This window comes from Drosophila pseudoobscura, chromosome 4 (genome assembly GCF_009870125.1).
Source record: "Drosophila pseudoobscura strain MV-25-SWS-2005 chromosome 4, UCI_Dpse_MV25, whole genome shotgun sequence".
NCBI lineage: Eukaryota > Metazoa > Arthropoda > Insecta > Diptera > Drosophilidae > Drosophila > Drosophila pseudoobscura.
Window position 1 is genome coordinate 4633932 of NC_046681.1, and position 20324 is coordinate 4654255.

The 20324-nt window shown below is 41.6% G+C and overlaps 6 protein-coding genes and 1 long non-coding RNA gene across 11 annotated transcripts in view; 3 read left to right on the forward strand and 4 right to left on the reverse strand.

The window, feature by feature from the left end:
• Window positions 1–19860, reverse strand: part of beat-Ic (beaten path Ic) — a 52609-nt gene extending 32749 nt beyond the window's left edge. For 3 of the 4 annotated variants that reach the window (XR_001451425.2, XR_004469116.1, XM_002133158.3), the window contains exons 1-2: window positions 18490–19860; window positions 1433–1833 (exon numbers count right to left, since the gene is read on the reverse strand). Coding sequence is in view for 2 of the 4 variants with exons in the window: in XM_002133158.3 (XP_002133194.2) it covers window positions 1433–1628 (196 nt within the window). In the remaining 2 variants the exon portion in view is untranslated. The remainder of the gene's footprint in view (window positions 1–1432; window positions 1834–18489) is intronic. The other variant, XM_033379762.1, reaches the window with a different exon arrangement.
• On the forward strand, window positions 9573–10196 carry LOC26532618 (uncharacterized). Its single transcript, XR_001451428.2, has 2 exons — window positions 9573–9747; window positions 9812–10196. It is a non-coding gene; the product is annotated as an uncharacterized lncRNA (long non-coding RNA).
• LOC4816387 (male-specific sperm protein Mst84Dc) lies at window positions 12763–13303 on the forward strand. The gene is made up of 2 exons (XM_001356150.4): window positions 12763–12920; window positions 12975–13303. The coding sequence occupies exon 2, from the start codon at window positions 12994–12996 to the stop codon at window positions 13177–13179; it is 186 nt and encodes a 61-aa protein (XP_001356186.4). The 5' UTR covers window positions 12763–12920; window positions 12975–12993; the 3' UTR covers window positions 13180–13303.
• LOC4816373 (uncharacterized) lies at window positions 13531–14033 on the reverse strand. Its single transcript, XM_001356151.4, has 2 exons — window positions 13928–14033; window positions 13531–13865 (listed from the first exon to the last, which is right to left on the reverse strand). Exon 2 carries the CDS (start codon window positions 13838–13840, stop codon window positions 13598–13600), a length of 243 nt encoding a protein of 80 aa, XP_001356187.3. The 5' UTR covers window positions 13841–13865; window positions 13928–14033; the 3' UTR covers window positions 13531–13597.
• LOC26532665 (keratin-associated protein 17-1) lies at window positions 14003–14454 on the reverse strand. Its single transcript, XM_015181289.2, has 2 exons — window positions 14105–14454; window positions 14003–14033 (listed from the first exon to the last, which is right to left on the reverse strand). The coding sequence occupies exon 1, from the start codon at window positions 14305–14307 to the stop codon at window positions 14125–14127; it is 183 nt and encodes a 60-aa protein (XP_015036775.2). The 5' UTR covers window positions 14308–14454; the 3' UTR covers window positions 14003–14033; window positions 14105–14124.
• Window positions 15117–15941, forward strand: LOC6902677 (male-specific sperm protein Mst84Db). 2 transcript variants are annotated; one of them, XM_033379766.1, is made up of 2 exons: window positions 15117–15425; window positions 15462–15941. In XM_033379766.1, the coding sequence occupies exons 1-2, from the start codon at window positions 15375–15377 to the stop codon at window positions 15801–15803; spliced, it is 393 nt and encodes a 130-aa protein (XP_033235657.1). In that variant the 5' UTR covers window positions 15117–15374; the 3' UTR covers window positions 15804–15941. The 2 variants fall into 2 exon arrangements, with proteins under 2 accessions (XP_033235657.1, XP_002133193.2); XM_002133157.3 differs by having other exon boundaries at window positions 15118–15941.
• On the reverse strand, window positions 16609–17233 carry LOC26533795 (uncharacterized). The gene is made up of 4 exons (XM_033379767.1): window positions 17142–17233; window positions 16970–17084; window positions 16705–16915; window positions 16609–16625 (listed from the first exon to the last, which is right to left on the reverse strand). Coding segments are annotated over exons 1-4 (345 nt in total). The 5' UTR covers window positions 17159–17233; the 3' UTR covers window positions 16609–16623.
• Window positions 19861–20324: the final 464 nt, after the last annotated feature.

Here is a 20324-nt window from a genome sequence, read left to right on the forward strand (position 1 = left end):
AATAAATAAAAGTTCTGCCAGCCAGCCCACGCATTCGGTAATTGCAAGAAAATCTCATTTAATCCCAACAAATGCGACTTTATCACGCAAAAAATTATGAAATATTCTCTGTCTCTAGGCAGCAATTGCTTTCGTTGTTTATACGAGTATATATCTATATTTATACATAAATATCCATCCCCCACCCATCCCGCCAAGTTGCCTTTTCGCTTTGCTTGTTTGCACATTGTCCCGCTCGCGCCTTTTGGCCAGGGCCAAAACAAAGGCAAAAAGCAGACAGAATCACTCGAAGGAATGGGAAAGCAAAAATGGCAGTCTGAAGCATGGGATGGATATTTAGTATCGTAGTTTCTTTTGCAACATCATCATTTTGGTTTCGTTTTCGGGTGGATAATGGGCTAGAGCAGGGCTCTCTGCTCTGTCTCTGTCTCTGTCTCTGGATTGGAGTGGAGTGGAAGGAAATCGCAATGATTCGAGACTGTTGAGTTCTAAGGCGAGGGTTTGCCAATCAGTTGCTAGGAAATTAAATATATAATCCTTCTACTCGTATCAATTTTGTAGCTCGAGCTGTTCGATGGCCGATCAATCATTTTCCATTAATCAGATGCTCCAAAGCTGCTTAGTGCGTAAATATTTTTAGGTTTTGAATCTATGGTATTGATAGATTAGGGTTGTAGAATTTGTATCTGAATTTTTTGAAATTTAAAATTAAAAAATGAAATGTATTTGTATTCGTATTTCTCCCGTATTAACTGAGCAAACCTCGCAATATACAACGACTTTCTTGGCATCAACACCCACTGCAGGCGCCCATTGCCCCACCGTACCTCCCCGTGGAGACAACCACCCCCTCCTGGTCATCGTTTCATGCAGATGAATGAGCGCATTTATGAAAAATGTTGTTGTCATCAATGCTCTGCTACCATTATTGCAGATGTCTCCCCCGCGCCGGCGCCCGCCTCCCGCATCCCGCTCCACTCCGTTGATGAGAAATAATGTTTGCGGAAAAATAAGATTTGTTTATTTTACGAACGATTGATTTTCCCTTCCGCCCATGTCCCTGTCCCTGTCCCTTGTCCCTGCCACCAGTATTCCTTGCCACCCGTTCCTGCCACTTGTCCGCGCTTCATTTTGCGCGGCTTAAAAATTAATTATCGCCAAGGCCCGGAATCATCCAAGAGTGGGGAGTGGGCCCAAGGCCTCTCAGTCGCCGTCGGCCGTCGGCCGTCGGCCGTCAGTGTCATTTATATTTTGAGGCTTTGGCCAAGTTTTGATAGTATTTCATCAACGTTTTTGTCCGCCCATTACACCCATGGACTTTGTGCCATCCGAATTAGCCGAGATTTAGAATTCCCCATGCCTCATGCCTCCATGCCTCATGCCCAATGACCCATTGTTTGGCCCATTCCCGATTGGGATATAATTCACTTACCAGGAACCAGCACGAGAAGTCCGATCACGGCCAGCCAGCAGATGCAGCCCCGCCCAGTTTGTTGTCGGTGCGACGGCATCGTGGCCGTCCGCTTCCCACTCGCTGCTGCTCTCCTTGCGGACATTTGCATGTGGCGTGGAGGAGGAGCTGCCCCTTGGCCTGTCGCTGGACAGTTTTTATGCAGCTTCGACAGCATTGAAATATATATTTTTCGTATCTTTGCTCCTTTTTTATAGCCAGTCTCCAGTCTGTGTGGCTATTCTCTCGCTCCTTTCGGGGTTTTCGGCCACTTCCGTTCGGGCCTTATAAATATATATTGGCCAATAAATGTCAATTGTATTTGGTTTCTATCTGCCTCCTTCAGTGACGTCCTTCTGGCTACTCAGAGTCCTGGAGTGGAGCTGTAATTATAAGAACATTTGAATTGTGGCATAACAATCTATAGTTTGACAGGAAATTCGATTTTTGGGTCGGTTTTTAGTGGAATATGGACTGCTTGGAGAGGAATTCGTGTGTTCACGTATCCACAACATAATCTCTAATAGTATATATCTTTATATACTAGTCCTTATAACTATTTTATGCAACGATTGTCATTATATAAATATAATTTTATTAATATTGATTTTAGTTTTATTTTCCAAGCATGGATATACTTATTTATATTGAATAACAAAATACCAGCACTAACTTTCGTTGGTTTCTGATGGCACATTAAATAATAAAGCAACCATCATTTGAATATTTTATTGAGGGTCGCTTCCCCCTCTCCATAGCGATGCGTTTCATTCTGCACTGATTCCGCTTCCACTCACTGACGCCCATAGCAAATACAGTGATTAATGCAATTAACGGGTGCACTTTAATTAAAAAATGGCTTCAAACACAGATACGAGTATAGCAACACATACACAGACACACGAGGATGTACTATAAATCGATTTAATTTCAACACTAATCCGCGTGTGTGTTGCACTGCACAGATGAAAAAATAATAGTATTAACTGCCAAGAAAGACGCGAAATGAACAGAGAAAATAAGTGAATGGATAGAGGAATAATCGTAAAGAGGCAAGTCGACCAGAGTCCATTGGGGTGGCGGTGGAGGGGTTCCACTCTTAGTTCCACTCCGATAGAACTACGCATTTCACTCAACCCCATCTCCAGCCCCATTACCACCCCTCCAACTCGAACGAGTGATCCACTAGCCCACCCTTCCACCACCCTACCCACTGCGACTGCTTAAACGACCATTTCCTAATTGTCTTTCCGTTACGCCCAAAAAAGGAGGGTGAACAAAAAAAAAGAGTCTTCAATCCACAGTTTAATTATTTTTCATTTAAATAAAAAGCACACACCCACAGACATTTACATAGATACACTCACACATGGGCCACAGCCATTCCCCTTTCTCCCTGTTTGTTTTTGTCGTTAAAACTTCTTTCTTTCTTCTTTCTTCTTTTGCTTTTGTTTTCCTTTTCTTCTCTTTGGCCATGCTCGTATTCTCTTTGCTCTTGGTTCTCATTTCGTTTTGCCACTTTGCCACTCATTTGAAACAAAAGTAACACACACACATGTATGTATATTCGTACACCATCACACACATGAGTGAAAACACTCACACAGATGTGTGCGGAATCTTCTTTCTTGTTGTTCCTTCTCACAGATTTTTTTATATATTTAAATATGGCCTGGTTGTAATTTGTGCCTTTTTTTGGAATTTTTTTTTATATACCCAGCAATTTGTTGGTAAAAGGGAGTTTATAAATGTAAATTGTTGCGATCTTTAAGGCCTAAACATCAAATAAAACAAATAAGATATAACTGGAAAATATCAGTTGTATTCTTTATAACATCTTAATTTGTAAAATTACAATCAGTAGCAGCATCAGTAGAGGGTATCTGGTGGTCGAATCTTCGATTGAAACATTTTTATTGGTTTTTTTCGGTAGGAAGTTGTCGCTTTCCAAATAAGTTTGCCAAGTTTGGCATTAAAACGGCTACCAATGCCAAACAGTGAGAGAGATGGCTACACGGACCCAGGGGGAGAGGGGAAGCGAAGTATGGCAGAGCCAGAGAAGGAAGCTGGAAGGAGAATTGCCCTCTCTCTTACTCTCCATTTAAGGTAATGAGCACATACAAAATGCAATTAAAATCTTGTTGCCAAAAATGCAATTTTGCGTATCTCTTTTTATTTTTCCGTCTCTATATACATACATACATACGTACATATGTACATTTAAATATATCTGTATGTATGTATATATTTACTTGGACTTTTGGGGCACAGCATGCAAAGCATTAATGCATTTTATGGGCCACTGCCGACAGCGACAGCGAATGCTTTTAACGATGCTCTGGAAAAACTATAAAAAAAGGAACGAAAAAGAACTTGGAAATGTCTTATACCAAAATTATCTAACGGACGAATCCAGGGGCAAGCGTTTCTAGGGGAAGGGATGTTGTGGGTATGTAAGTACCAATAATGTTTAATTTACCTGAGGCATTGCGACACTAAAGTACCCTGCTCTCAATATCAACAAAGGGCTTAAACTTCATCTAGAAAACATTCTCTAAAAGGACATTTAGTTAGAATTAATAGCGTTCAAAGAGACAGTTGCGCTGCAACTGTTTATTTATTTATTTGTTTAATTCTGTTTTTGCATCCGGTACTCAAAGATTACAAATTGCATTAAGCTACGTAATCAATTGCCATTATTAATTTTCAATGAAGATCACTCTAAATATATATATATATTGTTTATAAACAATTGAGAAAATAGCAAAAAGCATAATCTTAAGCTAGACAGATTTATCAATAGCTGAACGAAGACATTGTATCCAGCCTGCGGTAATCTCTGAAAAGAAATGTGAAATGTGCTACATTTGTTATATGAACCAACGATTCTATGAAGTATGCCATACGTAACGTATTGTAAAGTGGAGAAAAAGTTCCCCTCTTCCTATCCTAACAGGAGATACATTTGTATCTTTTATGCTCTGCATCATTGGCATTGCCAGTTACCAACTCGTCTCTGATTTCCATTCTATTTCTATTTCGGTTCTATTTTTCTTTTCTATTACTCTACTCTACTGGATACGGCTCACTTATTTCATTTTGCCCATACCTTGTGGCTTCTCAATTGTTTGCATATTTTATTTAAACTTCGGTGCGGTCCCGGTGCCTGTGCCTGGTAATAGAGTTGTAAACGAGACCTCGTATGACATGCATTTTTGTGCCGTTTTGCTTGCCTCGTTTTGTGGGTCAAGAGGGAAATCTTGTGGGGCATATAAAGTACTTTAGGAGTATACATATACCAAAGTATATGTATATATATATGCAAATGTGTGTCTGAATGCAACCACCAACTGCAATTACGACCGGATCAAAGAGTTCCCCTCGGATTACGAATGCTAATGAGCAGGAAGCTAAGGATGTTGACTTTCGGTCACCAGAGTGATTTACTGTGATTTATTTTGCGGTGACTTTGATACCGGTAAGCTTACAGTGATCTCTACCGTTTAAAAGGGCAAACCTTTTATTGAGATATTTAAATGCTTCAATAACCGCTTTGCCTCTCTGCCAAGGCACAGAAGCATACATCATTGAAATCTATTCTTTGCCTAGAAATAGAACAGTACTCTGGGAAAGTCAACCCAGCTTCCCAGTAATTTCCCGAGACTGTGACTGCTTTGATTATTTCCCATGCAGTGATGGCATCTCCCTTATTACCAAGTGTGCCTTATAATCCGAGTGACTTTGTTTCCTGATTCTGTACAAATTGACTCTCTATGCGAGCTCTCATTACCATTGATCAATCAGACCATTGCCGTTCATTGTTCCCTTCTACCCGTAACCCCACCTCTCTGGGACTCCCAACATTCCTGGCACATACCTGAAATAGAAATTTTCCAGGCAAGCAGCAGCAGCAGCAACATTGAAAACAGTTTTCAGTGTTCTCATGTCATCGTTGTCGTGCAGCTGCCAACCTTTCTTAGACCGCAAAAACTCATTACAGGTTCCACTCGTCTCCTCTTCCTTTCTTGGGTCTGTACCCCTCTCTTTCACTCTCTCTCAGCATCTCTGAGTCTTTCTTTTCGTGCGCTGTCTCACTCGTTCGGTGCGTTTTTGCTATTTCGCAATTAAAACTTTCATTAAAGTAATTAAAATTGCAACAAAATAAACAAAAATACAATCAAAATCTGCAAGGTCTGGCCCACCGGTGAAGGGCAGCTGAGTTTCGGAGGTTGAGGGTCGGAAAAACTGGGTGGAAAACTGTGTGGGCAACTGTGTGGGATTTGACAGACATACAAAAATGCAGTTAAAATTGTACGAAAAAGGGGGAACGGTGCCAAAAACAAAGTGTGCCACAAAAGTGTGACAAATATAAACGGGAGTATAAATAAAATGGCGAAATGTTAAATGCAATTCGGATGGGTCGGGCGGTGAGGGTGGGGAAGGGGAAGGGGACCGGAGAGCAAAGGGGATAATAAAATGTGGTAATTGTAAATAAGTGGAAAATGAATGCCACACAGTTTGATTGAGAGGGATAGAGGTACAGTGAGGGGGTCTATTGCATTTGGCGGGATAACATTTTAAATTCAAATTAAACGACTGGCAAGCCACAAAAGGATTGACATGAAGTTAGTGCCACCCGGCCGAAAAAACAGCAGCAACAACAAGCCCCACTTGACTGAAGGCAACCACAGCTCTGCTCTCTCGTTGGCATCTGGCAGATGTCGTTGTTGTCCTAAATGTTGTTGCAGCTGCAGTTTCCCCTCCATTGTTCTGTTTGAGCTTGACATTTGCATAGAAAATACCCCAGAGAAACCCCGAACTTGGAGCAACAAGCAAGCAGAAAGAACTCCCATTAATTTTGTAATTTTCAATTAAATTGTAAATAATTAGTCACATTGTTTTACAACTAAAAAAACTAGCTCAGTTTACTTTTATATTCCTTTATTATTTTGATATCTTTTCTCTGAGGGGACTTCTCTCAAATAGGGGTTTCCCCATGGTTGCGTATGCATATAAATAAAAAATCAAATTATTAAATGCTTATAGCATCGAATTGACGGCACGTGGTAAAGCTGTAAATATTACTGGAATAGATTAAATAATATAAATACTAAACGGGAAATCATAAGAAGCACTGAGATACTGGTGCCGATAAATAATCAATTAATTATATGAATTTCATGCCTAGACTAAAAAATCAAGAATGTTTTGAATAATTTTTCTATTAGAGAAAACTGTCTTCTGAGACATGCTACCCAAGTGCTGCTCATTGAAGCTTTTGGAGTGGCTGTTAGGATCTAAACTAATTTTATTGTAAAAAAACATCGTCTTGAATAGCTATTTTATAGTTATGGAAGGGGGTGTATGTGGTTATCCCTTAGATGGTGACTGCAATTGGTTGCACATGCGCATTAAAATTCAAATAAACGATAGTTCTAAATTAACGAACTTACCTATAAATACAAATAGGAAAGCATGTGTTATCCACTTGAAATGAATATTTCCATGAGTATATTAAAAAGGGTCGCGCATGGTAAAAATCTTTTTAATATAAATTTAAGCCACAACTATAGCTTGAACTTGAACTTTAATATTATTACATCTTCTGTTTGGCAACGCTGACGAATAGTTTAGTGTTGGATAAAATGTAAGCTATGAAGCATTTTGTGTGGGGTATTTATTGAATATTTTCTTGCGTAGCTTCAGCAATCTGTATCTTCAATCTGCATACAAATTAAGCTTTCAATCGTTTGAAGCTCGTTAAGAAAGACTCTCAAGGACCCAATGGAGTTAATTTTGACTCAACTATTCTTATTTTAAATGTATGCCCTCAGCTATTGTTCCCCCTTGAACCAATCAATCGGATCAATAATACCACTTGGGGATATGTTAGTACCTCTTTCCTTATGACTTCGGGCTCATGTTATTCGTTCTGTTGAGTTATTCATGCCCAACGTAATTTGGATTCATATTTGCATGGAAGCAACAAACGCGAACAATAAATACGAGAAATATGATGCCCCAGCCAGCACATGTGCCGTGTCTTTGAGACGGAAATAAAAGATTTTACAAAACATTGCGCAGTCAATGCCCCAGCCAGACCGAACCAAAACTGGAGTCTCTCCTTTGGCTGGCAAACAACTTAGCCCCGCCGAGAACCCCCCAGAATCGTTTAAAGGCAACTTGACACCCCTGCAAATAAAATCTAAACTTCTTAAAGCAAGCCTCCCCTAAGAAAGTGGTTCTGGAGCTGGGGTTGGACCAGGGCCTGGGTCTGGGTCTGGGTCTGCGGCAGATGAAGCTAAAAACGAATACGAAAAGCAGTAAAAAAATGATAAACGCTTCAACTGATGACACATTCAGTTTCACACACGAACGACTTTCAATTTACATTTGATGTTTTATGTTTCGCAGCATTTACCAAACCCAAGACGAACAAAATGAATGAAGGAATGAATGAGCCGAGGAGGCAACAAGGAGGAAAAGAATCACTCATACGCACCCACGCACATGGGGACTGGCGCTGGCGCCGCCCGACGTTTGACGCCGCCTGGCAGAACGCACAGAAGAAAAAAATTGCACGAGCACGAGCAGAAATCCAGAAAACCCAACCGAGAAGAACTTACCAAAAAGCAGTGGCTCTAAGGAGCAGTGGTAGAAGCTCCATTCAGCAGACGACGCCAGTGCCAAGTAGTCGACAAGGAGGGAAAAACGAAGGAGAAGAAAAGTTGTGTGTACGAAGGTATGGGGAACGTTGCGCAAATAAACGAAAAATATTTTGTACTTCAAATAGAAAACGAAGACTGCAAAAATAACTTGAATGGTGTAGGCGATATCTCGACTATGGAACACCCTACCACTCTCATTTTCAGCAATCAAAAAACTGTACACTGATTATATTTGTTATAATATCTTTCTTTTAATATTTTCTATATTCTCGAATCTGTAATGCTGCGGCATCAGTTTGCATTTTGTGGTCTAAGACGAATTTCCTTGTACTGAAATGTAAATTTTAATGGGCCCTATAAATTCAACTATTCCAACGAAATGATAAAGGAAGAGTTTTTTTCTCTGAATTGAATTGGAAAGCAAAAATACCTACTTAAAAGATCTATGACTACAGGGTAGTTAAATTGGCAGAGAAGCAGCCGCATCAAAAGAAGTAGTCTATGGAGGGGACGTAGCTTTGGTATTGGGAGAAGGGTGGACATTTTTGCAATACGCATAATTTTTACCCAGAGTCAAAACTCGAGTTTCTCTACAGCATGTGCACTGGGTGTCTGTGCGTGCGAGTGTCTGAGAGTATCTGGGAGATTAAGTGGCTAAAAAAGAGAGAGAGGAGAGTGTTTGTGTGCGATTTGAGACGCTGCTAAATCCGGCATTTCTTTACCCATTTCAATAATTCGGTTGAGCCATGTCAACTAAGGTTATATATGGGTTGTTGTTGAACAATTTTCTCGTAGGGATACAAAAAGGAGGACTTTGTATACTTTGTGCTTGAAATATAGAAGAAAAAAAAGAAACACAAGACATTTAGAAATAAATACGAATTGACCAAAATTATATCTGCTCTGGATATTGCGTTTTAATTCATTATAATGAATGAGTATTATCTAATACATAAAAAACTCGTGTCACGATGCTTTTTTTTCTACTAAATATGCTCATAGGCTATAACTATTTTTCACCTTTCATTAACGAAAATGTGCTTGTGAGCATGTCGAGGTTGTGAAAATCTAAATCACAAGAGGCACGAGATGGACGAACGACAATTCGAACTGATGCAACACAAAATTGTTGACGAGGCCAAAAGTAGGATAGGATTCCATTTCACTCGAAGAAAGTATGCTTTTATTATATGCCAACTTGACGAACAGTTTTCAAAAATAAAATCCAAAATCAATCACAAAAAATTGTTATTCTAAAAAATACTACACAGCGACCAGCGACTATCAGCCTTCATCTTAGACGCTCTAGTCTTGTTAGTTATTATCAAATTTTTGTACTTAAGCTTTTGTTTGGCACCCATTGTTCTCCATGACAGCGCTCCATACTGCACCATTATGTTGGGGTGGAGACCGACGTATTTTGTTTTGAATTCCCTCAGAAAGTTGAGGAATCCATTATTAGTGGTGCGGGCGTATTTTTGTATTTTCGATACAAAAGAAGAGACTTTCTTGCTGTCTTTTTGAAGATCACCCATAATGGAAAACTAATAAATCAGAACAAATTTTTGTACTGACGATTTTTTTAAGATTTTGTGCAGCAAAAACAACGGTACTAATGATCGGAGTATTGTGAGTCATGTTTGTTCACAACTATGCAATAGCTGACTAAAAATAATTAAATAAATAAGAGTAGTTTTTACAGTCTACAGCGGACAAGAAACCTGCCAAAGGGATTGCTAGAGCAAAACATTGTGAAGTGCTTACGGCCCGAGCATCAACGAGCTTAGAGAATTGGCTGAGCAATTATCGAAGAAATTGCGGTCGACTACCCAGAAAAATGGTATAAAAATCAAACGGCGGGTCGTCATTTACAAAATATCCTGAGCCGGCACTCCGAAAAAGCGTTGATGGAAGGCCAAATCAAGGAAACCAGCTTAGCTCACTAAAGAAGTCCATCCGAATCATCGTCTAAGAGCCGTGGTGCTTATCTTTTATGTTTCTTCATTTTATAAATTCTTGATAACAGTTGTATATTTAAAGGAATCAATATACCGAACACCTTTTTCTTTTAACTCGTTCACATATGTCTATATAATATCCTTTGGATATTAAAAATGTAGAAGAAACTTTTCTAGAACACCTAATATCGACAACTGACAATTTGTTCTCCATTTGTTCTGCCGTCCCTTTTTTGTCCCCTAGGCAGAATTTCCGCAAAAAGTTTCCGCAAGCTATAATAAGCATCACTCGAAGACATTTCTTACATATTGACATCTTCATCGTGTAAACTTTTCAATGGTCACTTGTGAGCATTTCCCCAAAAACCGATGCTTGACAAGTTTCGTCTTTTGAGATCGGCCACAAAGCCACTTCAAAATGAGGCCCACACAATGGGTGCCTCGCCTCGCCCACGGGCCAGGCCAGACCCACACTCAGCATGTGGTCAACAAAAAAGAAGGAACCACCGAAACAAAAGGCCACAAAAAGCAGTTGGACAAAAATTGCCCATAACGAGCACTTGACCGAACGAGAGAACAAACGTGAGATGCCAAAGTTCGGAGAAATTTGCCACATCTTTTGTATACCGTATACATTTTCAATACGAGACGAGTATGTGTACGTAATACGTATCCGTAATATATAAGTTTAAAGTGCTTGAAGAAACGGAAAAAATGCACTTAAAGACCCAACATTTGTCTCAATGAAGGCCGTGTCACATAAGTTACGTTACGTTCCTTTTTCTTTTTCACCTAATTTATACAGTTTACTGTGCGACCTCCGTGGCTGTCCGTGGTCTCTGCGGTGCGCCAGTCGTGTCCTGGTCTGCCACTTGAAGCCATATAATTGCGCTTATCTCTTGGCGCACACTCAAGAGGCCCCGGCTCAATATGTTTTTGGAGTGAAATGAAGTGCCCATCGTGTCCACTTGTAAAAAGGCCAGGGCGAGAGCGCCAGGTTGGGATGGACAGAGGGGTTCGGAGAGGGAGGGGTGGAAGCGAACTCCGAGCAGAGGAATGGAATCCCAGCAGCAATTTTTGTATTTGATTTAAAAGGAAATACCTTTTTTAGTTGAAGCCTCTCCACTTGCTTGTTTGCTTTGCTGTTTTTCTTTTTGCCTTCCGCTTTCTTTTTTTGTTTTGCGGTGACATTTTTATGTGCTGTGTGCGAGTGAGGAGGAGGGGTGTGGGGGAAACTTTTTGGCATGCCACCAATGAGATTATCTTAAGTGGGGTGCTGTTTCTTATAGAAACAGGAGAGGGCGTACTCAATTGCAGTCTTCAAGTTTCGCTCCTTTTTTTCGTCTATAAATGAGTTTTGCAATAGTTTTTAGCCGGGGGTCTCCGGTCTTTTGTCTTTATAGATAAAAAAGGTCTGTTAAGTCGAGTGTTTCGCTAAATCGATGCGTAGTGCTTTTTAAGAAAGTAGTATGAATAAATAATGCGCACCGCATGGCAAACATTTCAAATTATACAAACAAAAATTAAGTAGATGAGACATTATAACTTCTCAACACTGAGGTAATAATAACAAGAAGAGATTCTAAATATATTTCGCTGAACACCCAGAACATCATTTGAATAGAAAAGAGAACCTTATTCCAGGTTTGAGTTTCATCAATTTGTCCCTTTTAATTGTTATTAATTTATGCAACATAATTCAGATTTTGATACAAACTTTCAATTAATTACAGCACAGATTTCTATCTGTATTACTCCTCAAATTTCTACAATTAATTATCTAGACAAATGAGAATTAAGCAAAAATTCTCTTGCCAGAACGAAGGCTGGCTCCGTGATGCCAAGGCCCTAATTTATATTAATATTTTTCGTTTCCTAAAGATAAATCTACCACCTCTTTCACTTGTGTGTCTGTTCGTCTCTGTCTTTTGCTAGGTCTCCACATCTCCTGCCATCGCCTCGAATGCATCTTTTGAAAGCCTCAAGTGTGAACACACATTATAATAAACGCCTCAATTGTTGTGCAGCCATCTGTGTAATTTATGTTTAGCTAATGTTCAGGGATCGATGAGCTTGTCAGCTTTTGTGAATCACAGCACCCACACAGACACGCAGAGGTCCTATATCCTGTCCCGCACTCACACACACACACACACACACACACATCGACATGTACCTCCCTCTAAACGAAACCGAAGGAAGCTGGAAAATGACGTTAAGGTTGCTTCGTTGAGTCTAATAGACTTTCATGTCTGCCTCGACTCGACGTCGACTTTTCCCCAGTTTAGAGCAGGTCCTGCGAAAATCCTTTGGCATCCAGTTCACCCTTCCTCACCCATTTTGCTGGTGTCTCCGCAGTACTTATTTTTCCCTCTTTTTAGACATGTTTCAATGATTTCTTATTTTTGCCAGAGGGGCGAAACTGTTGCGCTGCTGTTTTGTCGTTAGAAAAATTCAATTTTTTTGTATTTGTCGGTCGCTCCGATGTTAAATCGTTGATGTGTGAAATTCGTACTCCGCCATGAGCTGAGCACCAGCAACCACAACAAAAACAAATAAAAACAAAAACAACAGCAAGAACTTGACTTTGATCGATATTTAAGGCAGCTCCCACTTTTCCGAATCATCTTTTTGTTTTAAAATTTTAAATTTTCGACATCAAGTGTGCCTTCGGATGGAATCCCACAAACGTACATCAGATGTGTGTAGAACATTCTCATTTCAGTTTAGTCTCTCGTGCCGTACACATCTCCTAAATTTTCGTGTAAAAAACAAAAGCAAACCAAATTCTTCGCTCCAAAAACTTTGGAATCTTTTCGAAAGATCTCTAGCAAACGGCAAAGTGTAAATTTGACATTTCTGAAAATTATTCGTGAATCAGTTAATCTTTTTTTTCAGTTTCCTCCGTTCCTGAAAGATGTGTAATTCTGCCTGCGGTTCGGTTTCGTACGCCCTGGCCTACGGTCCAGTGGGCCCCGCCCTGCCCGCAATGAAATACACCAACTGCTGCTGTGGCCCCTGCCCTCCCTGCGGACCCTGGACCTGCCCGCCCAATCGCTGCTGTAGCTGCTGTGAATGGGGCTGCTTTGGGCCCTACTACTGAGACTCTAAGCGGAGCGGAGTAGAAGGAATCTCGTCTCAGATCAAACTGTTGCCGAAACACCTCGCACAATTAGAGGAGCGAAGTTTTTGTTGCTGCTACAATAAACAATAATGTATTAAAAATATCTCAATTTTTTTTTCTCTGTTGGATCTGCAGCTGTATCTGTGCCGATATTAAGCATCTGACATGCTATATCGTTAGTCTTCAGGAATCATCCTGGTGATTCTATAAAGCTTTCCAAGTCTTCAAGGACAGCCCCATGGGGGATATAGTTCCTTAAACCTCCATCGCTCTCATGGCCATGCGCCTGATCGGACTGGATAATTTTCCCAAAATAAAAGCACATCAAAGTGTACTTGGAAATTTATTTCATAATGTTTGGGCTATGGATACGTAAATTTATTATTTCTCGAGTCCTTCACTTGCACTCGGATATTTGCGGTTCCTTTTTCGGTCCTCCCTGCTCTGGGGGACAGGGAGGAGCTATGTTGTGTGGCACATAGCAGTTGTTGGAGTTCTGGCGACTGGTGTCACGCACCCAACACTTGTCGAAGGGCCCGCAAGGTGTGGGCACTAGGTCTCTGCCGGTGAATCGCACTGTAGACAGAGGCGGATTGTTGCAGGCTAAATCATATGAGGCACAGGCCCAGCCCCCACACATCTTGGCTATGGAGTTGAGAACGGAACTAAGGCGAGAGACGTCTCAATGTGGAATTTATTTTTACAGGAAAACTTTGTGAAAACTTACCAAGTAAAGGACTCTAGATGTTATGATAACAACGACTGGATTGTGTCTGAGAATCAGTCGTTGTCATCATTTTTATAGGATGGTTGATAGAATGCATATCCAAGGCCTATTGGATCATGTAGAAATTAGGATAGGAGTGACCAACAGGGGATCATTTCTCTGATGCTAATTGCTTACCATTCGATACCGAGAAAACTCTACCAGCAGCATCCGCCTCCACAGCACCCGCCGCCACAGCATCCGCCTCCGCCACAGGCCGAACAGCTGTCGCAGGCTCCGCAAGGCGTAGGGGTCAGGCACCGTCCCGTGAAGCGAAGTGTCGACAACGGACCATTGCAGCAGGCAAGTCCGTAGGAAGAACAGGCCCAGCCACCACACATCTTGGAGCTTTACGGTTTTTTTTACTTTATTTTTTTCGCGTTACCGCCGGGAAATAGCACAAAATCGAGAGCTGAGGTCTAACTAGGTCTGAGGTAGGCAACGAACTGAAATGGGAAGTGAAGGCTTTAGGGGCTTTCACTTTGACAGCTGTGGACAGTCTGGTCGACGCCGCCCTTCTGAAAATGGTCGGAAAACGTCTCGTAGGTCTGGCCAAAAGAGGAACGAAGTGGCCGGGGGATTAGTGAGACAGAAATTACAGTGCGATATACAGGGGAGCATATGAACTTCTATAAACTTCGATGAATTAATCGATTTTAATTTCTTCATTAAACCTTTGGCTATCCCGTGCCTGGATGACTCCATGAAATCCAAATCTCTCGAATGTAACCCACTGTTTGGCATGCAAATATCTCTCACACACATAACGAACCGTGAACAACGTTTTTTTTTTCTGTACGTACTCCTATCTGCCACACACTCCGCTCTAGTCCCTGTCCAGCCAGCCCCAGCCCCAGTCCCATCCCCAGACAATCAATTACATTAGCCACAGTGACCGAATACCACTGGGCTGGGACGATAGGGGACTAGAGTACCCGGCCACACCATGCCACGCATCGTTTACTGCAAATAAACGTACGTACGACTGAGGTACGGCGGAAGCGTGTGGCTTTGGTTAAGATATTCATATCCCGCATAAGCCAAAAATGGGACCACAGGGTAAATAGAGTTTAAAATGAAATTTAATTGTTCCGCTGGCTGGCAATGTTGATTCTAAGTTTTGATGTGAATTTTGGGTTCCCCTCGAATGGGCCTTGCTTTTTTTCTCACTTTTATTTGCCACAACACCTTATTGGGAAACTATTGATAAATTCTGGAAGGGATTTTGCAAAAACGAAGCGAAAAAAAGGTGCTTTATCTGCCACATTGGGGCATTGAGACCGGACCGAAATCCTTCCAATTATCCCGGCATATTTAGCACATTTTTTGCGCCAAGTCTTTTGCAAACGAGCAAGCAGCAGGTTGCAGTTGGCTCTTCTATCAGTCACTGAAAAACTCAACATTTGCGATGAGCTGTCGGCCCCCTAAATGCTGTGCTCCGTGCAAGCCCTGCTGTAGCGGACCCTGCGGCCCTTGCGGACCCTGCGGACCCTGTGGACCCTGCGGCCCTTGCGGACCCTGTGGACCCTGCGGCCCTTGCAGACCCTCTGGACCCTGCGGCCCTTGCGGACCCTGTGGACCCTGCGGTGGCTGTGGACCCTGTGGACCCTGCGCAGGATGCGGACCCTGTGGACCCTGCGGAGGCTGCTGTTGCCAACAGCCGTGTGCCGTGATCTCATACGCCCTGACCAGTGGTCCCGTCGGACCCGTCCTGCCGTGCATGAAGTGCATGAACTGCAACGGCAGCTGCACCGGCAGCTGTGCCCCGCCCTTCTACTTCGTGCCCAACAGGTGCGGCTGCTGCTTCGAGTGGGGCTGCTTTGGACCCTTCTACTAGGGATGGCAGAGGCGACAACTCAATTCCTGCTGCTCCGCCCCCGCCCGCTCGTCATGGTTGTCCTAGCTGTTGTTGCACTTTTGATGAAACTTTTCATATTTTTGAATGCAATAAATTCACGTGTCACGCGGAGATGGTAATTTTTTGCTTGTTCTTTTGTTGCCTGACAGCCTAACAAATGGCTCGGTTCCATTTTCAGGGATGCCAAAGTTCCGCCCTGAAAATCATTTAACATTCGAACTTTTGTTAGCCAGCGAGAAAACAGAACCCAAAAAACAGTGCACATGAAAAACTTTACGTTGGTTGGCTCGAATAAAAACAACAAAAAAGCGGGGGAAAGCGGGGAAAATCTGAAAATGGCTTGTTTTGGTTTTGCGTCGGAAAAGACTACAAAAAACTGTTTTAAAACCAAAAAAATAACCGTGTGAAAATATTCCAATCTTTGTGGTTACGCGATGTACTGATGTAGGTCATAGGTTTTAAAGTTTTTAGATACAAGCGAGCTGAAGGCGACAGTTCAATTGAACACACTTTTTTAGAACACGGCGTGCTGGAAAAGCGTAGCGACATATTCAAATTAGTCGCGGTTTTTTGTATCATATCGGTGAAGTTGGATTGTGGAGCGCTTTTCGGCGCTTTCGGCACATTCCATCTCAATTGCAGGTAAATATTTTAAATATTAATGCCACAAATGGCGACGACAGCTCAAAAAAAAATCAATTGTATTTACTTTTAATTGCAGCCTCTTAGCCATTTTATTGGTAGACCGTGAGCCTCGTGGATCTTCCTTATCGCATCCATAGTGGACTGTGCAGGCTTTTTCTTTGTTGAGTATGTTTGAGCCAAATCTAAGCAAAATTTGATGAGCAATCAAATATTTCCTCTTCCATCGGAAACTTACAATAATGTTTGTCGTCTTTTTGTTCCGAGGAAACTCCGTCTAAACAAATCAAATGCACTGCAAAAGTGCCATTGTCAGTGCCCAGAAAACCGCTTTGATGGGTGGCTACAGGTATATCTGGTGGATAATCGTCCTGAAAGCATCTAAATGGTTTCATTTTTTGGTTTTCCATCCATCTGGTAATGATCCACAGCTCACTGCCCAAGTGGGGCTGGCCAAAAGTTACATGAATTATTCTGCTAGTCGTGTTGAAGATATAACTTACAGCGGGAACTGTCTTATTGATTCGGGCACATCCGATGCCCCTTACCATAAAAGGAAATTCAGCCTTCAATTGATTTGTAGAGCTGGTCTCCCATAAAATAAGAAGAGCTAATATACTGAACCACATATTAGTATAAATGACTTAGCTCAAAACTAATATATACAAAACTTACGGAATAGATTTTCCCATTTTGATGCCTTGGGAGACAGAGCCGAATTGAAAGCGTCCGATGGGGAAAAGCGTTAGAGCATGACTAACGACTTTCAATTCAGCTTCGCTAATGAGATTACCAATTAAATTTCGTTTCGTTATTGGCTCCCATTTGCTGACCTGCAATGTCTGCTTTACTGCCTGCAGCTCTGCTGATTCTACTGGAATTGGGTAAATTTAGGAAAAACATAATTCGTACCTGACAATTTTCCGAGTCCGATTTCAATCAATTGCAGCTGCTGGCCTCTACGAATGCAATGAATGTTTTTGCTTTATGCCTTTGACTGCTTCGGCAGTTCAAAATTGTCACAGCTATGATGTGAAAAATCAACAATTTTATTTTGCCTATGACAAATGTTTGGCCCTACGACCGGGAGACAATTGCTATCCTCAGGTGTACCCCAGTCTAGAAGAGTGTGAAAAGGCCTGTGCCAGAATCCTTCATTTAATTGAGCAATGGGTAAATCTGCCACAATTGGATTAAGTAAGAAATAAACTGAGCCAAAAACATCCTTATTCAAATGACATTTAAGGTTTTCAGATACGAACATAGTGAAATTAAACAGAATTCACTTTGACTTAAATATAAAAATTGAATCTGAAAATAAAAACGTTTTATCAAATTTTTTATATTCAATTGGTAGGAATTTGAACTAATTTAAGTATATTAATATCAAAGTTCAAGTGAAAGCACTTCCATTCTAATATTACCACTCTCTGGGCGAATATAATTGCATTAATATTAGAATCTTAGTGTAACTATTCGGGGCTCAGGATTTTTTTCTCTTGGTCTAGAAAGGGAGGCGTGAATATTGTGAAAGGAATCAAGGTTCTAAGGTTCAAAACAAAAATGAGTGAAATTTCAGTTTCCCAAATTTAAATAGAAAGTGTCGATTACAACAAATTTCAATATGGTATCAAGACGAATTAATTTTACAGATTACAGCAAATTATTGATAATTTCCATTATTTATTTGGCTAACGAATCAGTGTAGGTAGTAAAATAACTCTGTTCACTTGCAGACACACGTAATTGTTTGTTTTATTGATGGTTAGTGATCATATCCAGAAAGTTATTTACCAACATTAGTCTGAATGTTTCTGTAGACATACACTCTCTTAGTCTTTTGAGAGTGATTAGTGCTTTGGGTAGTAATGCTATGCGTAATTCATATGTATATTTTTTCAAATGATTCAGATACTATCATTACACTTCACTCAGTATCACTTCACCTCGTTCAGCCCCAAACTTTCAACTACGTTTCCTTGCAAGTGAAACAGAATCTCAGCCAAGTAGCATTTCCACTTACCTTTGGGGCCTGCACCAGCAGCCACGGCAAATGTTATGACTGCCAAGGGTTTGTTGTTCCTGTTGGTTTCTTGTTGTTGGGTTGGTTGTAATTGTTGTGATTGTTGTAGTCTGAGCAATAAATTAGCTAATTTTAGCACGTTACAGGGACTCCCGCACTACTCCTCCCGCACACAGTCACGAACACCGGCACTGGCACTGGCGCGCACAGAGTGGAAAAGAAACGTCAGGGGATTCCGGGACAGACCAGAAAAAATTCCTCGTACCTCTCCGGCTCGGAGTGGCTTGACCTATGTCAGGGGCGGGCTCCCAGCTAATGTTCTTGTTGTTGCCGTTTGTGTCGCCTTTGTTGCTGCTCTTCTTGTACGAGTATTTTGTGGATTCTGCACATTTTTCACATATTTTTCATAATTTTACGCGAGCACGGGAACTGGGTGAACAAAGTGTGTAAAATAAAACTTTTGTAAACCGAAAAGTTTGTCCTGTTTCGGCTTTGGCTTCAGCTTCTGTGTTCTCTGTTCTCTGTTATGTGTTTGCTGTTTGCTGTTTGGTTTGTTCTGTGTTTTTGTTCGGTATTTTTCGGTTTGTTTTGTTTGTTTGCACTCAAGCACTCAAATCTCTGGTGAAATATTAATTTTCACAAATTCTGACACTTTTACGTTTTACCTTTTACGTTTTAGCCGGCAGTTGGAGTTGCAGTTGCAAGTGTGCTGTGTGTTTGCTTTTCTTATTTAGATTGCTAACTTTTTATGTATTGCTAATTCATTTGGTTTGCTTTGTTTTCTGCTGCTCGTATTATTTACTTTGCTGTTGCTCGTCGCTTAATTTATTTACTCGTTGGCCGTCGTCGCCATCGTCCTCGTAGCCCAAGCCCGTGTCTCCACCGTTGTTGTCGTAGTAATAGTCGTCCTGGACCTGCTCCTGGCACTGGTCGTGGCACTGGTCGAAGTCGTAGTCCTCGTGAGGGGTGTCAGCAACGGCAGCGCAGGCAGCAGCACAGCGAACCAAGCGATTTGACATTATCAACGTAACTGAAGCCTCAGCGGCAGAAAGCTGTCGGCCCTAGCCGGAGTCCCAGCAGCAGCAGCAGCAGTACGACGATGATGTCGCCGGCAGCAGGAGGCTGCCAGAGTCCGAAGGATTCGGCTGCCATCGGGTGGAGCAGCCAGTGAGAGGGCACTCGCCACTTAACGAAAGTCGAGCCGAAGTGCTGCTGTGTTGCTGGGAAATTTGTAATTGGGGGAGAGCGAGAGACCCCATGGCGAAGCAACTGACTGAGAATAACTGAGGCAAAAGCTCTCCACTTCGAAATGTTAAGCGACTGAGGGAAATGTTAAGTCAACAGAGGGAAATATGAGAAAAATGTGAACACGATGGAGGTTAACAGCTTTGTTAACAGCCACACTTTGCAGAACTGTTCTTTGAAGATGTCATGTGCCATCTGATGATACGAGAACGTACAGAAGTTGAATTGTGATGGGAACAAGCCACAAAGAAACATGATTTAATGGACAAGGGATAAAGTGGTTAACATCCAACGGAAGTAATGCACAACATACAAAATGGAAGCCATATTGACAAGAACAAACACGACGATAAAGTGGAGTGGCGAAGAGAGGCAGAAATGGCAGCGGGTGTAGCATAGAGCAATATGCAAGAAAACACCAAATGCATACGAGCCAGCAGGCACGGCATGCGGCAAAACAAAACAGAATAGAATAGAGTAGAGCGGAGAGCGGAGAAAGGATACATGTGTACCATGTGAGGGAAAAAGAGAAGAAGTGACGGGAGTAGAGAGGGAGAGCGAGAGGGAGAGAGAGCGAGAGATGGATAGTT

What these genes read in the sequence shown, in the direction of transcription:
- LOC4816387 (XM_001356150.4), top strand. Translation starts at nt 12,994, where the DNA reads ATGTGTAATTCTGCCTGCGGTTCGGTTTCGTACGCCCTGGCCTACGGT.
- LOC4816373 (XM_001356151.4), bottom strand. Translation starts at nt 13,840, where the DNA reads ATGTGTGGGGGCTGGGCCTGTGCCTCATATGATTTAGCCTGCAACAAT.
- LOC26532665 (XM_015181289.2), bottom strand. Translation starts at nt 14,307, where the DNA reads ATGTGTGGTGGCTGGGCCTGTTCTTCCTACGGACTTGCCTGCTGCAAT.
- LOC6902677 (XM_002133157.3), top strand. Translation starts at nt 15,375, where the DNA reads ATGAGCTGTCGGCCCCCTAAATGCTGTGCTCCGTGCAAGCCCTGCTGT.
- LOC26533795 (XM_033379767.1), bottom strand. An exon ending in TCAATAAGACAGTTCCCGCT is followed by an intron (nt 16,916 to 16,969) that starts GTAAGTTATATC and finishes ACTTTTGGCCAG; the next exon opens with CCCCACTTGGGCAGTGAGCT.